Source organism: Macrobrachium nipponense, chromosome 18 (assembly GCF_015104395.2).
Source record: "Macrobrachium nipponense isolate FS-2020 chromosome 18, ASM1510439v2, whole genome shotgun sequence".
Taxonomy (NCBI): Eukaryota; Metazoa; Arthropoda; class Malacostraca; order Decapoda; family Palaemonidae; genus Macrobrachium; species Macrobrachium nipponense.
In genome coordinates this window covers 35,896,954-35,919,002 of record NC_087211.1, presented here as the reverse complement: position 1 = coordinate 35,919,002, position 22,049 = coordinate 35,896,954, and the positions used below count along the sequence as shown (strand labels likewise).

At 41.6% G+C, this 22,049-nt stretch overlaps 1 protein-coding gene across 2 annotated transcripts in view; it reads right to left on the bottom strand.

The window, feature by feature from the left end:
- LOC135196965 (conserved oligomeric Golgi complex subunit 5-like) overlaps positions 1–22,049 on the bottom strand; it is a 252,456-nt gene that overhangs the window by 76,260 nt on the left and 154,147 nt on the right. For both annotated transcript variants that reach the window (XM_064223826.1, XM_064223827.1), the window contains exons 8-9: positions 14,408–14,541; positions 8,402–8,543 (exon numbers count right to left, since the gene is read on the bottom strand). In XM_064223826.1, coding sequence (XP_064079896.1) covers positions 8,402–8,543; positions 14,408–14,541 — 276 coding nt within the window. The remainder of the gene's footprint in view (positions 1–8,401; positions 8,544–14,407; positions 14,542–22,049) is intronic.

Below are 22,049 nucleotides of genomic sequence, written 5' to 3'. Positions count from 1 at the left end.
TAATATCTAGAAGGCTGACCTCTTCCCAGAATCAGCCGTGAACGAGATACAGCACGAAGCAACTAGGCTTAACCAAAGCCTAAGAACTCGATCGGGTCTTTCTAGCAAGAGGAAACCGGAGAATCCTTCTGCTAGTGCTAAAAAGCTAAAAAAGACCAAGAGGTTCCAGCCCTATCAAAAAAAGCAGCAGCAACACTTTGTGCAAGCAGTTCCGGTCTCGCAACCCGAACAACCGACAACTGAAAACGGGCAATATCAACCCATCCTCCTGTTGGCTCCACAAAGCCAACCCTCGACATCCTATTCGGTTTCCCCGGCTTTCAATCCTCTTTTGAAAGCCAAACCTTCCAAACCTTCAACAGGTTCACAAGGGGAAGCAGGGCTAGGGGTTCCTTTTGCCAGAGAGCTGGCGGGAGGGGAACCAACAGGGGGAAGCACTTCCGTGGAGGGCGCGGAGCACGCCCTGCACAACAGCAGTGAGAACCCTCAGGTAGGAGGGAGGCTGTTCCTCTTCCGTCACAGGTGGGGGTTCAGCAATTGGGCACAGAGCATTGTGTCCAAAGGGCTGGGATGGAGTTGGCTTAAGGGTCCTCCTCCATCCAAATCATTCCTTCAACTTCCAACAAAGGAATTGACAGATTATGCAAAAGAGCTCCTTCAGAAAGGAGTAGTGTCAAGAGTCAAGCATTCAAAGTTTCAAGGACGCTTCTTCAGCGTGCCAAAGAAAGGCTCATCAAAAAGAAGAATAATCTTAGCCTTGTCCCGGCTAAACTTATGCATTCGTTGCGATAAGTTCAAAATGCTGACCATCTCGCGGGTGCGAACCTTACTTCCCCGTGGGGTCGTCACCACCTCTATCGATCTTACAGACGCATACTATCATATCCCAGTCGCGAGACACTTCCGGCCATACCTAGGCTTCAGGTTGTGAGACCAGGCATTCTCTTTCAAAGTGATGCCCTTCGGGCTGAACGTAGCCCCCAGGGTATTCACGAAAATAGCTAAGTAGTAGTGCAACAACTCAGATCACAAGGGATAATGGTAGTAGCGTACCTCGACGATTGGCTGATTTGGGCACCAACCGTCGAGGAATGCCTCAGAGCCACAAAAAACAAAATGATCCGATTTCTGGAACATCTGGGGTTCCAAATAAACAGGACGAAGTCCAGACTCACTCCGGAGTCTCGTTTTCAATGGCTCAGCATTCAATGGGACTTGACCTCCCACAATCTGTCAATCCCTGTGGTCAAAAGGAAAGAAATAGCCAAGTCAGTAAGGCAATTCTTCAAGTGCAAACGAGCGTCAAGGAGAAACCAGGAAAGGATCCTAGGTTCTCTCCAGTTTACATCAGTAACAGATGGTCTGTTAAAAGCAAAACTGAAAGACATACATCGAGTTTGGCGCTCAAGAGCAAATGTCAAATCTCGAGACAAGTTGTCAGTAATCCCGCAGATTCTACGCAATCGTCTCCGTCCATGGGCGGAGACAAAGAACCTGTCCAAGTCAGTTCCTCTTCAATATCCCCCTCCGGCGTTGGTTATCCACATAGACGCCTCGCTAAGCGGTTGGGGGGGATATTCCCAGTTCAAGAAGGTTCAGGGAACATGGTCACCTTAGTTTCGCCAGCTTCACATAAACGTATTGGAAGCCATGGCAGTATTTCTTACTCTGAAGAGGCTTCTACCAGCAAAGAATTCTCATATAAAGCTGGTCTTGGACAGTGCAGTAGTAGTGCACTGCATCAACAGGGGAGGATCCAAATCAAAACATGTGAACCATGTCATGATAGCCATTTTCTCTCTAGCAACCAAGCACAAATGGCACCTATCCTCCACATATTTAGCGGGAGTAAGGAACGTGATAGCAGATGCCCTGTTTCGATCAGTTCCTCAAGAATCAGAGTGGTCCCTGGACAACAAGTCATTCCAGTGGATACGCCGGAGTTTTCCAGGTCTCCAAGTAGATCTATTCGCATCTCAAGCGAACCACAAGCTCCCTTGCTATGTGGCCCCCAACTTGGACCCTCTGGCTTATGCCATAGACGCCATGTCCATAGATTGGAATCAGTGGGAGAAGATATACATCTTTCCTCCAGTGAATCTTCTATTGAAAGTTCTGAACAAACTCAGGACATTCAAGGGACAAGTAGCTCTAGTAGCCCCGAACTGGCCCAAGAGCAACTGGTATCCTCTGCTTCTGGAATTGGGTCTCCGACCTCGACGGATCCCCAATCCCAAGCTATCTCAGTCAGTACAAATGAGGACTGTGTTCGCTTCCTCGGGAATTCTCAAAACCCTAACTTTATGTACTTCATGAAGTTTGTGGCTAAGAGAGATGCTAATATTGATCCTCAGAATATTCTTTTCTTAGAATCAGATAAAAGAGAATCAACTTTGAGACAGTATGATGCTGCTGTTAAGGAGTTAGCAACTTTCCTGAAGGAAACAAACACCAGAACTATGACAGTCAACCTGGCTATATCCTTTTTCAAATCCTTATTTGAAAAAGGATTAGCAGCTAGCACTATTACCACTAATAAATCAGCTTTAAAGAAAATCTTTCAATTTGGTTTTCAAATAGACTTAACGGTCTCGTACTTTGTGTCTATTCCCAAAGCTTGTGCTAGGCTCAGGCCTTCTGAAAGACCTAGTTCAGCCTCTTGGTTCTTGAATGACGTTCTCAAGCTGGCTTCAGACACTGACAACACTGCTTGCACATATATAATGCTACTGAGGAAAACTCTATTTCTGGGAAATCCCCACTTTGCTAAGTTTGGCCTCAGGAGCTAGAATATCAGAACTGTCGGCCCTTTCCAGAGATGCTGGACATATAGAATTTCTCCCCTCAGGAGAAGTCTTACTATCACCAGATCGCAGTTTTTTAGCTAAGAATAAGGACCCCTTAATGAGATGGGCCCCTTGGAAGGTCATCCCTCTTCCTCAAGACCCTTCTCTTTGTCCGGTGACGACCTTACGAGCCTTTCTGTCCAGGACATCCTCTAGATCCTCAAGCCCTCTTTTCATGAGGGAAAAAGGTGGTACTATTTCAATAAAGGGAATTAGGCAACAATTCTTTACTTTATTAAACAGGCAAACCCTGAATCATTTCCCAAAGCCCATGACATCAGGGCAGTAGCCACCTCTATTAATTATTTCCAGCATATGAATTTTGATGACTTAAGGAAGTATATGGGCTGGAAATCGTTGACAGTTTTCAAACGTCATTATCTCAAGTCCTTAAGCCTTAGCTGCTTAGGAGGATACCTTGGTGGAGTGTCCCTTATGTTTTTTGCTAGGGACACCCACAACTATATTGTATATATTGTATATAATGGTTAAGTGTTGCTACTCTTATTTTTATACTAGAGAAGCACACTAATATTGAGATGCTTTGTAATATTTGTATAGTTTTAGTGAGCGTTCTTCATTGATGTTTTACTTACCGAACCTCACCTCTATTAATTAGTTATCGTGAGTTAGTTTAAGTGTATTTTTAAGGTTAACTGTATATATTCATTAGTTTAAGTTAACCTTAAGTGATGATAACTTGTAAGCTCTCAATCAAATTATAGTTTTTCCTTTTTTATTTCTTTCATTTTATTGAGACCTTCCTCTTTCTTAATTTTCCAATCTTGTGCTAATTCTCTGGTAATATTTCACGAAGCGACACGAACTGAGCCCAGAAAAGGGATTTTGACGAGGGAAAAATCTATTTCTGGGCAAGGGTTCGTGTCGCCCAGTGAAATCCCCCCCTATTCCCAGCCCTGCAGCCCAAGATTGGCATCTAACGACAAGGATGGCCACCAGAGGCGCTGTAGTCGGCGTGCCAACTATGTATCAGCTCTTCAGGAGGGGGATTTTGATGAGGAGAATTCTAAATGTCAAGAGGTTCGTGGTAGTGGTCTCACTCGCCCCAGAAACCATACCGCCACCCTCTTTTATTTAGGGTGAGCGAGTCAGTTATTCTGACATCCTCCTGAATTTATTTTTTCTCTGGTATAATGTTAGTATCATTTACCTAGAAATAATGAACTTTAGGATTATTTCACTGGGCGACACGAACCCTTGCCCAGAAATAGATTTTTCCTTCGTCAAAATCCCTTAATTATAGTTTTTTATTTGTATTTTAATGTTTGATATTTGCAAGTCAGTAAAGTTCACAGGTATTCTGTCATAACATACTTTGTTATGTAGATATAGCAGTACAGTGGTACCTCGAGATACGAAATTAATCCGTTCCGAGGCGCCCTTCGTATCATGAGTTTTTCGTATCTTGGAACACATTTTACATGTAAAATGGCTAATCCGTTCCAAGCCCTCCAAAAACACCCCCAGTAAATTATATTTCCAGGCCTAAAACACATGTTCTAGGGTTACAACACCGATCCGACGGAAGAAATATGACTCCAAAAAGGCAAAATACTGTACATACTTGAGTAATAATCAACTGCATGTAATGTTCAACCCCATTTTTACTGCATATATTAGGACTTTAGCATATGTCCCTTAGCAATAAGCCTAGCCTATGTTAGCGGTTGCTACTGTAGCCTAGTCTATGATTCTGACATCTAAACCTTAGAGCTAAAAGCTTAGAATATGCCAATAAAATGTATAAATAATAAGTATGTACTCATTTCAAATAATTATTAATTAATCATTAACTATAATACACAAACAAACAAAAAACAAACCTTCCAATCGATTGTTTACATTCAGCTCTTACCCGTCTTACGAGTATCGAATGAGTGCCAAGCAATCATTTTTCCTAGCACACAGTAAGCCATAAATTGTCATTAGTATCTCTCTTCAACTAATGAAACTACCAAACAGTATAATAACCATTCATTTCTATTCTTTATTCTATTTTTACCTAATGGAGATACTGAGTTACTGACAGCTATAATGAAACATACGTATACGTAACGTAATAATAAAACAGAAGAATTCTAAAAAATACATATTTGTTGGCAGTCTGATTTATTTTATATTTTATGATATCTAATTCACAATTTTTTTATTAAATGTATTGCATGTACTCATTTCAAATAATTATTAAGTAACCATTAACTATCATAAACAAACAAAAAAAGCTTCCAAACGTCTGTTTACATCCAGCACTTACGAGTATCGAACGATCGACAAGCAATCACTTTACACAGTAAGCCATAAATTTTCATTATCTCTCTTCAACTACTGAAACTACCAAACAGTATAATAACCATTCATTTCTACTCTTTATTCTATCTTTACCTAATGTTTTTTTTTTATTAAATGTATTGCATGAATAAGTTTTTCAATTTACAGCATCCTTTTACCAATAGAATACTTAAAGCACAAGGGGTAGATGCTGACCAATAGGAGAGCAGGACCTTATGGGGTGACTAGCATCAGGAACCAATGGGAGAGCGGGAGGATGGTGGCGAATTTACTCAGTTGGCTGCGCGGGAGTTTTAAAATTGTTCTCGGTGGTCCGGGCGAATCTCGGGACTTTACAGCAACATCCTTTCGTATCTTGAAAACTTTTCGTATGTAGAGCAGTAAAATTTTTCGCATTGGCTTTCGTATCTCGAGTTTTTCGTAAGTAGAGCCTTTCATATCTCGAGGTACTACTGTACTTGATTTCCTTCTTCTTCTTTAGATACAGATACCAAGGTATAGTTACCTATCATTAATACTGTTATGTTGACAAGTTGCAAACATAATATCATTGGTTCATATTCCTTTAGTAATTGCAGTACTTCTCCCAAATGTAATCTGGTCTGCAAACCATTTACATTCCATGATATAATGTAATTATTAAAAATATTGCATTATTTGTGCTCAAGTGTTGGATTCTTCTTGTGGATTATCAATTTGCATTTTTTCTAAAATTTTACTGACAACATTTATTTATTTTTCCTTATAAGACATTAGGTGCCCAATGTACATACAGCTCTGTTCATGAGTGTCTAAACTATTAGTTTCTTTGTTTCTGTGTTCAATAAAATGTTGTATAGTGTTTGTTAAGCTGACAAATTTTGCTGCACCAATTACTAGTGATGGAGTGATCTCTTCTCCCTTCACATAATAATTTTTGTCGATGGTTTCTTCCACTTCTATTTTTTTTATGTTCTGGTTACTTGTTTCTTTTGGTTTTATTATTATTCTACGAGATAAAGGTATATTTTTATCATTTCTAGGTTTGTGTACTTTCTTTAAATCTTTTGTCTTTGTTTCAATAAATATCACTCTAACAATAGTTTTTTTTTTTTTTTTTTTTTTTTTTTGGTGGAGTTCTCTCTAAAGGCCTCTTTCTATCTTTAACTTCCAGTTCATTACATCTTTATTCTAATATTTCTTGGTGCATGTATTTTCTTCTTGTGGTTCCATTTGCTCCAATCTTAAATGGATTTGAACAAATATCCATATTTGAATTGGTATTCATTTCTTGTTTCTTAGCAACTTTAGATTCTACTTGTAAAGTAGTTGTCATTCCAGAGACTGATGTATGTAGTATGGGTTTGTCACTCTTATGCATTCCCATTTTTGTTTCATTGTTTGATATTTGTGGAAAAGGTACGTTTTTTGGCAGGATCATGAATTCCTCTAACTTTTAATTCTGCTTTGGCTCTTACAGGCATTCCTGTTCTCTCTTGCAGTAATTTTAATTCTGTGTTGTATATATATAATACAGACATTCCTTAGACCTTGAATGGAGATTTTGCTACAGTTCATGCATTAGGTTACCATACATCCATCGTGTGGCATTCCCTTCATAGCCACAATATGCATATACAGATGTATTCCTGCAATTTTTCTGTGTCCATACTTACTGCAGTTTTGGCACTGTAGTGGTTTTGGAACATATGGTCTAATTTCTCTGTTTTGGCCCATAATTTCAATTTCAATGGAAATTCTTGGCCTTCAAATTGTATCTTTGCTAATCTCAATACATATTTGTCTATTACTTTGTCTACTAGTTACGTTATATATTTCACAGTCCTGTACATTACTATACTTCTTTCTAAGGTAATATAACAATATATTCTTTTCAATTGGCTCATTGTTATTATCAGGTAGTATAATTGTGCCCTGTACACTGTTCTTACTATCATGTTTTTTGGCACATTTATGTTGTCAAAGTTTGTTGTACTCATAATTTTCTGACAGATTTTTGGTTGTGGTTTCTATCAAGCACATCTGATCTTTCATTTGTCTGAATGACATTTCAGAGGTCAGGGTATATCTACTTAATAAATATTTTTTAAATCTTAAAGCAGACATTTTTCTGTCTCTTTCCAAGGTCAGGAACCTTGACCAACTTCCACTCCCAAAGTGGGAGTCGAAGTGAGTCAAGGTTGGGTCAAAACGATATCTATTTTTTCTGGGTGGTTTATACGGCAATAAAGTTTTAATGACACCTTGCTGTTCTTTAATTGGAATTTCCTGGGGATAGTCCACTGCCATGACAGAAGTTGTAGAGAGGTTTGGTTGATTTGCCATAAAACAAGGAAATTAATTTCATCCAGAATGAGGTCCCACTCACCAAGGAGGCCCAACTGGGGGAGGGGAGTTACACAAAGTCATAATTGCCCTGGGGCCCTCACCTGGATATGCTACAGTCTGTCGAGATTGGACCCAGCACTGTGGGCATGACTTGACATAAAAATTTCCCCTTGCTTGACCATGTCAGATACTCTAGTTTTACGGGTGGAGTGGCATGCCGTCCAACTCCACCCTCCATCAAGAGGAGTCAATTCAGTAATCCAGTAACATGCCAAGGTCATCAACTAAAGAAGGAGGGAAGGGGAAAACTTATAGGAGGAGTAGTAAAAGAGTTAATGGTCCCAATGTTCAGTTAAATTCACAGCAGAGATTAGGCATAAAAAGAGTATACGTATTCTCTCTGCAGCGGATCCCTAAGCCCCCCACCTTGTCAAGGAGCTGGGATCAGGGGAGGACCCATAAAAAAGGTGAAGATGAATCTAGTAGATAATTTATCTACCTAAAGCTGTCAATCTTTTGTTTATCATTTCCATGAAAGTGATATATTTTCATTTGCATGTTGAAAAGGTAGTTTGCACATCTGAAAAATGTTTATGCAGCAATGTGAAGGTGAGAACATTAATTCCTTTCTTGAGGATTCCACAAAACTTGCACGTAGCACCAGTTAAGTGCTTCAATATTTCTTGAGAATAATTTATGAGACTGTTAATCAAGACAAGGTGAGTCAGCCAAAATAGAAAAGTAAGGGTTAGTACTGTGCATAAATAATGAAGTTTATGAGAATGAAGTATACAGGCCACAATATAAGGAGCAAGTAGCTTAGTACTGTGCATAAATAATGAAGTTTATGAGAATGAAGTATACAGGCCACAGTATAAGAAGCAAGTAGCTAAGGTAAAAAATATACTACGTATTACCTTGAGCAGCCTTAGAAAATTCTTCGGTCAGAATACGGGTAATGTTTCGCCAAACTCTGGTGAAGAGGTCACTCTTACTGTGACGCTGAACTTCCTCCAAAAAACAGACATGAGTAACTGGGTCCCGCTTCTTTGCTAGAACCTGTGGTGAAAAATGATATTGTTAAGATACAATAAAGTTTTGTACATACTTACCTGGCAGATATATACTTAGCTATAGACTCGGTCGTCCCGACAGAATTTCAAAACTCGCGGCACACGCGAGTGATCTGGCTCTTCCCGGGAGAAGAACTCCTTTCCCGAGAAGGGGAGCGCGGAACATTAGCACTTCTATACGAAGAGTGAGGCTCCTGCCTGTCGGAAACACTCTTGCGCCTACTAGACTCTTGTTGTCTAGGTTCGCCAGGTTCGTGGCGCTTGCTAGGCTCCTGGCGTCCTGATTCAGGGCGCTTGAAAAGATCCCTGCGTCCTGATTCCTGACGCTTAACAGGCTCTTGGCGCCCTAACACTTGACGCCTAATGTACTCCTGGCGTCCTGCCTCCTGGCGTCCTAACTCCTGGCGCCCTGACTCCTAGCGCCCTGACTCCTGGCGCCCTGACTCCTGGCGTCCTGGCTCATGGCGTCCTGATTCCTGCCTTCTAGCAGAATCCTGACGTCCTGAATCCTGTGTTCTGAGAGGCTCTTGACGCCCTTTCTTGCGTCTTGCTGCCTCTTTTTCGCCTGTCTGGCTCCTGGTCCTGCAGACCCAAAGGATCCTGATACTTAAATCGGTTTTCCGGTTCCTTGAACCTAAACCGATCGAGACTTCTGCTCGATTCGCGGCGTCTCAGAGGGCGCTTCGGGGAAGACAGCCTATAGGGCGAAAGGCCTCTTCTCTCAGGAGAACAACTCCTATCAGACGAGTCTCTCGACGAAGGCGATAAACGCCCTGGAGATCGTGAGGGTTCTCTCCTATACGAAGAGGGGCGCTTAGCGGAACTCTTAACAGGGAGTGAAACATCCTTCCATCCTTGTAGAGTCCTTGTAGCAAAAGAGCCTACGAGAGAAGCTAACTAGCTCTTGCAGATTAACCAAAAACTTCTTCGTAGGATCCTGAAGAGAAGGCTCCTCTTGTTTAGTCTTCTTAGGTCCCGAAGGCCAATCCTCGGGAAAACGCTCTGGGCTGGAGTCAGCCGCGTCTCCTTTAGGAGCCTTCCAGGCTCTCTTCAAAGGGCGCGAAAGAGAGGCCGAACTCCATCCTCGTTTAGGAGAGGAAGAGTCTGAGGCCGAAAAACACTCCCTTAGGACGCCTTTTCTGCGGCAATCCGAGGCAGCCTGGGACTTAACAACAGGATCTGCCGAAGGGACGCCTGACCGTTGGGGATGTTCTGCATCCTCCCTGCGGCTTTCGACATTCCTCCTCCCCTGGTCCTGGGAGTTTGGAAGCGGTCTAGGCCTAGGAGCAATGAGGAACCGGTCAGACGCCCCCTCCACTGCACTGGGGACACTGCACAAGTCACTATCACCACTCTTACCTTGATTTAGAGCTCGTAGCTGAGCTTGAAGTTTCTTAATTGAAGCTTTTACATTTTCCTTCTCTGACGAAGAATCTTTGGATTCAGAACAGGGAGAAGCAGCTGAGGCTAAGGGAAAATCGTTAGTAGGAGAGTTAACTTCTTGTTCTAAGGAGCAAGATCTACTAGATGACCTAGCTGAAGCCTTTCTCACTCTATCTCTCTCAAGCTTCCTAACATATGATGATAAGTCCTTCCATTCAAGCTCCGTAAGGTTCTCGCATTCAACACAGGTGTTAATAAAAGAACATTCATTCTCCCTGCATTTAGCGCAAATACTATGAGGATCTAATGCCGATTTAGGCAGCCTAACCTTACAACCTTCCCTACTGCAAACTCTAAACATAGGTGAAGCCTTAGCGTCAGACATCGTGAAAGAGTAGTCAAAACCAAAGTCGAAAAACAGTCCACAATAAGCGTATGCCAAGCCAGAGAAAAAACAGAATACGTCACCAAAAAACCAATCCAAATTCTCGGCAAACGAGTTGAAATCCAAGATGGAGGAACGAACAATAGGTGTTGTCCGTTCAACCGACAGAGAAATTATGGCTTAGAAAACGGGAATAGTTCCAGACCCCGCCACCCAGCGGCGGGAATGGTGGATCACCTGACCTACCTGTCGCGTGTGCCGCGAGTTTTGAAATTCTGTCGGGACGACCGAGTCTATAGCTAAGTATATATCTGCTGGGTAAGTTACTTGTACAAAAGTATATTGTAAAGGAAAAATTATTCACAACATTACAAGAAATACAGAACTGTAGGAGTGAAACAAAACTTAATTTAGTATTGGTTTTTTTAAAATACCTACCTCTCCATTATATAACTTTTACTTCGGTGGCAGTTGAAGTTTGACAAATTACAAATGAGAACACACTGTATTCTATGAATATCCATTTTCTATCCATCTTCCCTCATCCCCCAAACAAGGGGGTCCACAGGCTCAAACACTGATAGCCAGTCAACCTACTTCTGTCCAATTTGAATGTGGGGAAATAAGGAGGGCAAATTGTATAATGAAGAAGTAAGTATTTAAAATATAAACACTAAAATAAACATTTATATTTTTAAAATGAACCTTACCTCTCCATTACATAGACATTCCAAGATTTGTAAAAGAAGGTGGGTCTAGTGGAAGTCAGCCAACCATTTAAAGGCTACTTAGCAACAAAATATTATGTACAAAACAAATTGTTTGCCTACTCAGAGAATTCAATCCATCGGCTATTACTGTTGCCTTGGGAGGATTGTCACTAGAGTATGAGAACCTTATCATGAAAATATCTGAGGCCTCTTTGGAGAGGTAGGGTTACCATGCCAAAACACCAGAGAGTCAACAATGGATTACTAACAGGTACCTCTATACTAGAAAGTACATTCAACATTGAGTACCTCCATGCTTCCCAAAAACCCCAACCAGGCCTAAAAAGCAGTGGGCAGAAAGGGCTAATCATCTATTCATGACATAATATCCCTGCACAAACCAGAAGAGCTAATGCTCAGTAAAAATTGTATTGAATCTATGCACCAAGAGGATAAATCATAACAAATACCACACCACTCAAGGATAATTTTTTTCCAAATTTAAAAGCCATAGCTACTGCTCCCATGACAAGTGGCTTTACCTTCCATTAAGGATACTAATTAGCATTGGTTCTTAACCAAAACCTAATGAAAAGAACACTACATTCAAACTTACTGGAAGCTCTGGCTTCTGACCGCTACAAATTCTTTACATTAGTTTTAACATCTTCAGTGCTATTCAGACAAAATCTAAAAGTCCTGACTGAACTCACAAAGGGGTCAAGTACCTCTGGCTCTAGTGATTCCAAGCTGGGTAACCCAGTTGAATAGGAGGGCACTGATTTGGTGGAAAACCTGTTGGCTCAAAAAAAAAAAAATCTAAATACTGACCAAGAAAAATCTCTTGGTATCAAGAAAGTTCCAGGACCATGGGGGAATTGGATACCAAAAAAGAAGAAATTCCCACAACTAGAAAAGGAGTCAAAATCCCTGAAGCAGGACACTGAGTCGTCTTAAGGCAACTACCTGCCTACCAAAAAAGAAGCTGAAACAAGAATGCTTTGTTGAAATTCTCTAGGCAGACAATAGTTGCACAGACGATATTTGCACAGGCAATAATAGTACAGATGATGGTCATGAAGGCAATAGCTGAACCAGCACACAAGAACACTGACTAGAAAACCTACACACTGGGAGAGAAAACCTAAGGGACCCAACACACAGGAGAGAGGCAATCAGGGGTGCAGCACTGCCGTGAAATGCGCAAACCTGTGCTAGGAACGAACGGCCCACAGGTTAAAACTGAGGCACACAATCACGCTAGCTGAAGAAACCCACAACACACAAGAAATCGGAAGTAAGTCTAGACATCTCTCTAGACACTGATAATTAGCAGTACTGGTCTTGATCCACTCTCTCTTAGCTACATAGGCTACCAGAAAAACTACTGTAAATCAAAAATAAACTTCCTCTATGCATCAGCATTGGCTGACAGCTTACTACCCAATGAAAGCAGTGAAACCCACTTAAACTTTACCTGGTAGAATTGATGCAACATTCCTACCAAGCCTATCCAATACAGTTAAAATTAAACGAAGGAAAGACACCAAGTGAACATTAAAATACGACTCAATCTTATCAAATCTAATGCTCTGAATTGATGGGAAACTTAATGGAAGTAACAGACTGAAGAGAAGCACCAGAGGATCTAACCAGTTGCAAAATGGGGAAGCGTACAAAACACATATCCCTTTAACATAAGTCTTACGAGACCAATACTCTTGTCTTTAGTGGTTTCTACTGTAGGGTCCCACGTGGATCCCACACACCTTCATTTCACCTAGACAGCTAATCTCCTCACACCAACATCTCCACGTACCACTACGCAAGGACACAAGAAATAGTATATGTTACGCATCTTCTATATACATATACTATGTTCATTCACTTTATTGTCATGTTAAATATATCATTACCATCCACATGACAATGCTAGCATTTCAGCCATATGTACCATAGCTTCAATTGTGTTTTGTGTACATATATATTGTTTTATATGTATATTTCCATCTGCCAACAAATACAAATGATTGTGTGTGACCTCTGTTTCTGTTCGTCTAGTGTCAGGCACTACATTTCCGCTTGCAAGAACTATTACCCTGTGTTTGTTTTCTGAATAAATTTATAAGTTTGAATAAGCTGCCTCTTACTCATGCCTTCGCTACACTACTAACAAGCTCTCTTTGATTGCAATCAATTTCTGCATGATTTCATTAGCCTACGATTCACATCAATTATTACAGTCCTAATCCTTCCTTCAGCAGCACACACACACACCTCATGAGGGTCAATAAAACTGGAATGAAGCCTATTATGCCAACTCTTACCTTAAAGATTCTTACAGATCCAACACTGAAAATAAAATCAAAGAAATTCAAAACAAACAAACTGCATCAACAAAGAATCAAGTACATTTAACAATCTATCTACATACCTCCGATTGAAACTGTCACCAGAAGTAGTAGACTGACTGGCTACGAGTGTTTGTATCTATTAGGTCCCCTAGTGGGGGTTGTGGGAAGTTGATAAGATAGAAAATGGACATTCATAGAAAACCAAAATGGACATTCATAGAAAACCAAGTGTTCTTGTTTTTATTTTGCCATCTGTCGAATTCCCACTGGTGCAGTAGTAAGAGCTATATAACAAAACTGTTCATTTCCATGAGGCTCATACATAACAAACTATTTTTGGAGACTAGTTGATTTGGTGGATTCTGGGTGTTTAACCATTAAGCTATAGCCTTGTAATCAGAAGTCAAAAGTAAAGTTAATGGAAATGACAGGTCACAACTTGCAGGATACACATTACCTTAAGAGGTGGTAATATAAATACCTTCAAGAACTGCTATTAGTAAAAATGAGAGAGGACTAGAGGAAGTTATAAAGGTCCGACCAATGTTTAGTGTGCAGGAAAGATATGAACTTCAACTGACATTAGAATAGTAGAACAACATAGCAAATGGTCTAACAGGATTTTTTATTCAATTTAAATATTCAACAAAAGAGAAACTTAATGACAGACCTGATGCACATTACACTACTACTACTACTAAGGTTCCACTGAGTAAAAGTGACATTACAATGGTGCTCTAGGAAGTAAGACAGCCTCCATTACAAGCTGAGAACTTCAAACAACAGCAAAGTACAGTAAATATACAGAATGCTCTAATCACAAGATAATAGCTTTACAGTGGTGTATGCCTATAGTACAAAGGGAAAAAAGTTCACTTTGAATGTGGGAACTATTGATGCATGAAAGTTTAAAAGATCATCAATATGAAAAAAGTAGTGATAGTGAAAGACAATCAATTCAGTTTAAACAACACAAGTAGCATGGACTCAAAATACAGAGTATCAACTTCATCCTCACCTTATGAAGATGTGATGTTTGAACACAAGCATGATAGATGTCATCCATGAGTTTCTCAAGGCTAGACCAAAGTGAAGCGCGAAACTGTACGGATTGGCCTGGTCCAGGCATAATGGCTTTCCCAGGTCCAACTGCTAATGAAAAGAAAGTACATCATTTTGAATGAAATATCCAGAAAAAACTTACTCCTAACTGTACAATAACTACAATCAGCTATGGAGGCTTAGAGCTGGTGTGTTTACAGATTTCCTGAGGTTTTATTCTCAACTGTCATGTAATTGGCAAACACAACAGTCATGGCACTCAAAGAAACAAACATTGGTAATAGGCAGAATTTGGCTTCTTCAGTGCTTTCATGACTGTTATTGGTTTGAAAGAATCAATGTCACTTAAGCATCATTTTGGTTATCGCTTTTGGGTGGTTGAGTAATGAGTTTGTGGGGGGTGGGGTGAGGTATACCAGGGTAAGAGCTTAAAGGGTGGGAGGGCTGGGAGAGCTGAGTGGGAAGGGTTGGATGGGTCTTCATCTGTTTTCACTATCATAATTTATTCACAAATCTATTTCAAAAATATTTATTTTTTACTTTTCTTATTCAATGATTTTAGGCCCTATTCACACAAGGTGGAAACCACAGGGGCAACTGTGCGGATGCAAAAAGTGGTGACGTACACATCATGGAAGTTACCCACTCAGTTCATTCAGTATTAATACGGAAGTGGAGGAAATAACATGTTTACAGTACGTTGATATGCAGTTGCTTGTCCTCTAAACCCCAAACGCCTGAAGCAATGAGGCCGCCTAAGTGCACGCCCCAACCTGCGAGGGAGGCGTCCAAGAACAGAAGGAAGTCCGGAGGGAGAGAACACAGAGGAATGCCCTTCAATAGATTCTGGTCGTCCAACCACCAACGAAGGTCTTCTCTCACTTTCAAAGACAGTGGGACCACAAACAAGGAAGAGTTCCCCGCCAGAGACCAGAATTCCCCCAGTCTCCATTGCAGGGACCGAAGATGAAGACGCCCATGAGGGACCAGCTTCTCCAGGGAAGATAGCACTCCTAGAAGAACCTGCCACTGATGAGCTGACTGATGCGACTTTGAAAGGAAGTTGCGCGCCACAGCCCGCAACTTCTCCAATCTCTGATCCGACGGGAAAACTCTTGCCACTGCCGTATCGATGACCATGCCCAGGTAGAGAATCCTTGAGTGGGTACGAGGTTTGACTTTTCCTGGTTGACTAATATGCCCAGGTCCAGACAGAACCGAAGAAGACGATCCCTGTCTTGCAGCAGCTTCTCCCTGGAAACTGCCAAGACCAACCAATCGTCGAGGTACCTCAGGAAACGGATGCCCTGAGTTTGGGCCCAACTTGACATGAGAGAAAAGACCCTTGTGAACACTTGAGGGGCTGTGGTCAACCAGAAGCACAAGACTTTGAACTCGCAGATCTTGTCCACCAGAGAGAAGCGAAGGAACTTCCTGGACGTGGGATGAACAGGGATTTGGAAGTATGCGTCCTTCAGTCTATCGACAGCATGAAGTCGCCTTCCCTCACGGCTGCCAACACTGAGCGTGGGGTCTCCATCTTGAACCGTGTCTTCCTGATGAAGCAATTCAAGGCGGATAAGTCGATCAGAGGCCTCCATCTTCCTGACGCCTTGGGCACCAAGATGTAACTGTAAAACCCCGGGGACGGACGCACTACTTCCGCTATCGCATCTTTGTCCAGCATTTTCTGCACTTCCTCCTGAAGAGCCAAGAACTTCAGAGAATCTGGGGGATACGTCTTCGTGAGCTGCGGCTTGTCCGACCGAGGAGGAGAGAAGTCGAATGGCAACAGGCATACCACCCGAAGGACATCTACCACCCACTTCTCCGCCCCGTAACACTGCCACTTGGCCCAATGGCCAGCCAGGCACACCCCCATCCGTGGCACAGGAGAGGGAGAGGCGCCCAACCTACCGACGGCCCCCTTGACCTCTGCCCCTGGGGTCTCTTCTTGGTTTAAAGGAACAAGAGCGAAAGGGGCGTTGATCCTGAGACTTGGGCTGTGACGAACAGGAAGGCTCTGCCAAACTCGAGGACCTCGATGGCCTACCAGGCAACAATCTCCCCAATTGCTGCTGGACCAGGGGAGGAGGGGGGCCCAGACATCTCTGAGGGCGGGACTCTGATTTAGACATGGCTAGGTGCACCAGTCGGTCCTTGGTGTCAGCTCGACGTCGGTCTATCGCATTGTCGAGTTCTGTCCGTGGAAACAAAAATTGCGATTCTAACAGATCACCGTTCCTCAAGGCCAGCAAAGACTCTCCATCCTAGACAAAGCCGCATCCCTCCTAACCAGAAGAAGATTAGCCCATAAATTGGCACTGAGGTGAGCCAAATAAGAAAACGCCTTGCCCCCGGACTGCATAAGACTGGCAAGCGAGGCGGCACTCACCAACCCATCAGGGGACCTGTCAGAAGCTATCTTGGCAATCACCACAGACCAGAGGTCCAGCCAAGAAACCGTCTGCAACATGGAGGCCGCTGTAGATTCCAAAGCTAAGGCGTCTTGTGGAGATGAGGACGGAGCCACTGACGTCTGGGTTAAGGTGGCGTGACAACAAAAACGCAGAGCTCGTAGCATAGTACTTCCTCTGTCTTGTGAGAGGTGGGGGAAGTAGTTTGGTAGAGCCTCTAGAGCGAAGTGAACCATCCCAGTCAGAAACAGAGGCGTTAACCTTCTGCAAGACTGACTGAACGTGCCCTGACAACGGCAGCTGGAGAGATGATTTAGGGTCCTGAGCAGCTCCCACCAAGGTTTCCAAGCAAGAAGGAGTGTAAGACAACCGAGTCTGATTCCTACTTTCCAAATTGTTGAACCCACAAATGAGATCAACAACCTCAAAAAAGGAAGACAGAAACTCCTGTGTGTCCCCCTCTTCCTGCTCTGGCACCGGCGACGAGAAGGATGTGAAGGCTCCTCTAACACGTTATCTTCACCAAAATTCACAGAAGGGTTAGTAGGCAAACAGTTTGAAACCCCTACTAGCCTATCTGGGCTGGGTCCAAGCGTCAGCCTCCGAGGTGGACCCACTGTAACAATAGGCACATCACTTACCTCAACAGGTGACTCCAGACGTCCATGAACAGACACGGGCGTGGCGGCCGTACGTACGTGAGATGGGGGGGGGGACACTCGAGCACTCAAGATTGACGGAGAATCCCTTATAGTGGAAGATTTGGAAGCAAGCAAACACACTCCGGCTGCACCACCTCCATGCTCACTACTTTCGACCTCTTGACAGGCGCCTCCAGATCTTTACGGCGACGAATAGGCCTAGAAAAAGAAGGAGCACTACCATCACGTGCATGGACGGGGGAGGTTGCAACACGCTCGCGATGTGCAAGGACGGGGTAGGGGGGAAGGGTGGTTACACGTACAAGATTTGGCGGCGAAGCAACCCTTGCATAACACACATCACTAACACTGCCCGAACCCACAGCACTCTCGGGAACATGTCCGTGCTGTTCCTCCCTTGATGGCGAAGGAAGGGCAAAATCGTTAGCCTTCCAACGCTTAATATGCCTACGAGGTATAGAGGGGGAAGAGGGAGAGGAAGACAGCACTAGCTTCTTATGAGCACTCTTCTCGGAAGGCGGGGATGAAGCAACGCGTTTCCTACCTGTCCTAACAACCGATAAGGCAGCCAACTTCACATCTAAAACAGAGTCCAGCCTCTGAAGCAGTGCCTGGCATATGATCTCAGACTGATGTGCCAGAGAAGGCTCCGAAGACAAGGAAGGGAGATGTTTTGAACTGGGCGGCAGAGATGACGTCGCGGCTAAGACAGGCGGATCGGAGGCAGCGACTGGGAGATACGTCATTGATGAGAGTGACGTCACGACTTCCCATCTGAGCGAGGGGGAAAGAGACGCCACTGGCGGAGGAATACACAAAGATGGGGCCCGTGATGACAACAATGGGGCTGACACCGCAGCATCACTCCGAGACAAGGCGGCTGCAGACACCGGCGGAGCAATACAAGATGGCCGACTGCTCCCACCCGTGGAGACGAGGCCGGGAGGAGGGGGGATGGCCTGGCTGGACCGGGGAGGGGGGGTGCGAGCCTCCACAAAATGCGCTAGCAACCCCTCCAAGGACGGGGTACCCCCTAACCCAAGCGTCTTCCAAATCGCCGCCATTTTGGACGCCTCCAACTCTGGAAGAGAAGAGAATGATGAAAAAACCTCACCCTTCTCGGGAACTGAAAAAACTCCCGAGGAGGAGGGGGCTATATTATAAATATTACCCTGGCAACCTCCCGATACTTCCATCGATGATCAATGGAAGAAAAGGTAGGAGAAGCAGGGACAACGCTACTATGGGGGTTGACTAATGCGGAAGACGAAACATCAGGAATAGGAGTAAAGCCCTCGCAAGAAGGAAGAGTGGAGACTCTCCGATGTTCCCTCTCACCATAAAACTTCCTCCACTGCTCCAAGGCCATGCCCGGCATTCCGTACAAAGATTTGTAATTATACAAAAATTGGAATGACACCTACTGCATGTGATGTGAGGGTCCGTCGCTGACGAAGCCAAGAAACGAGAACACGGGAATCCAGGAATTCCGGGGCACCAACGCTGACGTCGAGAAGAAGCATTAGAAACCATAATACCAGGAAAAAACACACACAAATACACTAATGGAACAAAACGGGCAAGAACTGGGGAAAAGGCCAAGAGAGGAAAAAGAGTGAGCATCGAAGTGGAAAAAAAAAAGTTTTTTTTTTTTTAAATCACAGCACGCTTAATTTTCAAGATTAGGAGTTCATTTTAGGCTCCTTTTTTGTCATTGTCTGAAGTTTAGTATGCAACCATCAGAAATGAAAAAAAATATCATTATCATATATAAATACTGGAATATATGACAGCACAAAAAAAATTCATATATGTACGTATAATTGTACACAAATCGCGCTGTGAGCAAAACAGTTAAAGCTAATAGTTAATTATTTTGTTGTTGTATTGTAGACTAAATTGCGATGATTTTGGTATAAAACAAATTGTAAAACGATCAAAGCAACACAGAGAAAATATTATCACAATATGATGAATGAATTCGTAACTCGTGGACTGAAAAAAAGCCGTTTTCAAAAATTCACCATAAATCGAAATATTGTGCTAGAGACTTCCCGTTTGTTGAAAAATGAAAGTAATTCATTGAATATTACTAGAATGGAAGTGTTGTAGCTTCAATTGCAGTTTTCGACCATTCGAAGGTCGAATTTTTTATATTTATCGTTATTTATATGAAAATATTTCAAAATTGATAAAAGCTACAACCATGGGTTGTTTTTGGTTGTATTCTACGTGAAATTGCACACATTTTCATATATAAAACTATGTAATGGCTAATTTAAAATGGTGCAAACATTACGACAATCGGACGAAAAAAATTCAGATTTTTTTGGAAGAGTTACCGCGTGGACGTAAGGAGAATGTTTTTTTCATAAGTTCATCTTAAATCGAAATATTGTGCTAGAGACTTCTAATTTGTTGCAAAATAAAGTTAAATTATTGAATATTACTAGAATGTAATAGTTTTAGCTTACAATTGCATTTTTTGACCATCTTGGTCGAGTCAAAGTTGACCGAAGGTTGAAATTTTGGCACGTATCGTTATTTATATGAAAATATTTCAAAACTGATAAAAGCTACAACCATGGGTTGTTTTTAGTTGTATTCTACATGAAATAGAGCACATTTTCATTTAAAATTTCTGATTTTTTTCGGAAGAGTTACCGCGCAGACGTAAGGAGAATGTTTTTTTCATAAGTTCATCTTAAATCGAAATATTGTGCTAGAGACTTCCAATTTGATGCAAAATAAAGTTAAATTATTGAATATTACTAGAATGTAATAGTTTTAGCTTACAATTGCGTTTTTTGACCATCTTGGTCGAGTCAAAGTTGACCGAAGGTTGAAATTTTGGCACTTATCGTTATTTATATAAAATATTTCAAAACTGATAAAAGCTACATCCATGGGTTGTTTTTAGTTGTATTCTACATGAAATAGAGCACATTTTCATATATAAAACTTTATGTAACAGCTAATTTAAAATGGTGCAAATATTACGACAATCGGACAAAAAAATTTCTGATTTTTTTCGGAAGAGTTACCGAGCGGACGTAAGGAGAATGTTTTTTTTCATAAATTCACCATAAATTGAAATATTGTGCTAGAAACTTCCAATTTGTTGCAAAATACAGGTAAATGATTGAATATTACTAGAATGTAAGAGTTTTAGCTTACAATTGCGTTTTTCAACCAATTCGGTCGAGTCAAAGTTGACCGAAGGTTGAAATTTTGGCACATTGTTATTTATATGAAAATATTTCAAAACTGATAAAAGCTAGAACCATGGGTTTTTTATGTTGTATTCTACATAAAATTGTGCACATTTTCATATATAAAACTTTATTTAACGGCTAATATAAAACTGTGCAAACATTACGACAATCGGACGAAAAAATGTGATTTTTTCGGCAGTTACCGCGCAGATGTAGGAAAAAGATTTTTTTATAAATTCACCATAAATAGAAATATTGTGCTAGAGACTTCCAATTTATTGCAAAATGAAGGTAAATTATTGAGTATTTCTAGAATGTAAGAGTTATAGCTTACAATTGCAGTTTTCAACCATTTCGGTCGCATCAAAATTGACTGAAGGTTGAAATTTTGGCACTTATTGTTATTTATGTAAAAATATTTCAAAACTGATAAAAGCTACAACCATGGGTTGATTTTGTTATATTCTACATGGAATTGCACACATTTCCATATATAAAACTTTATGTAACAGATAATATAAAATGATGCAAACATTATGACAATATGACAAAAAAATGTCTGATTTTTTCGGAAGAGTTACCGCGCAGACGTAAGGAAAAAGTTTTTTCATAAATTCACCATAAATCAAAATATTGTGCTAGAGATTTCCAATTTGTTGTAAAATGAAGGTAAATGATTGAATATTACTAGAATATAAGAGTTTTAGCTTACAATTGCGCTTTTTGACCATTTCGGTAGAGTCAAAGTTGACCGAAGTTGAAATTTTGGCACTTATCGTTATTTATATAAAAATATTTCAAAACTGATAAAAGCTACAACCATGAGTTATTTTTTTGTATTCTACATGAAATTGGGCACATTTTTATATATAAAACTCTATGTAACGGCTAATATAAAATGGTGCAAAATTATGTCAATGTGACGAAATAATTTCTGAGATGTGTCGCTGATGCTTTTTAGAGCGAGAAGAAAGAAATTCGCGCTTGCGCACTGGGTAACAATTGTAAACAAAACAACAGCTTGATCCGTGAACTCCCAGCATCCCCCAAGGCGCACGATTCAAAAGTTTTCGCCTAGTAGGCCTAAACTATTTTTGCACAAATTTAAAAAAAAAAATTTTCGTCTACGTTTCGTACGTCAGTTCGGCACCCGACAGACAATTTTTGTCGATGTTTAATATGTCCAATTGGCGTTAAAGGGTTAATAGGGGTCCCAACTATTTGTGGATTCTAACTACGTATTCGAGGGGGGGTCTGATGCACATCCCCTGCAAATACATGGGGAGACCACTGTATACATAAAA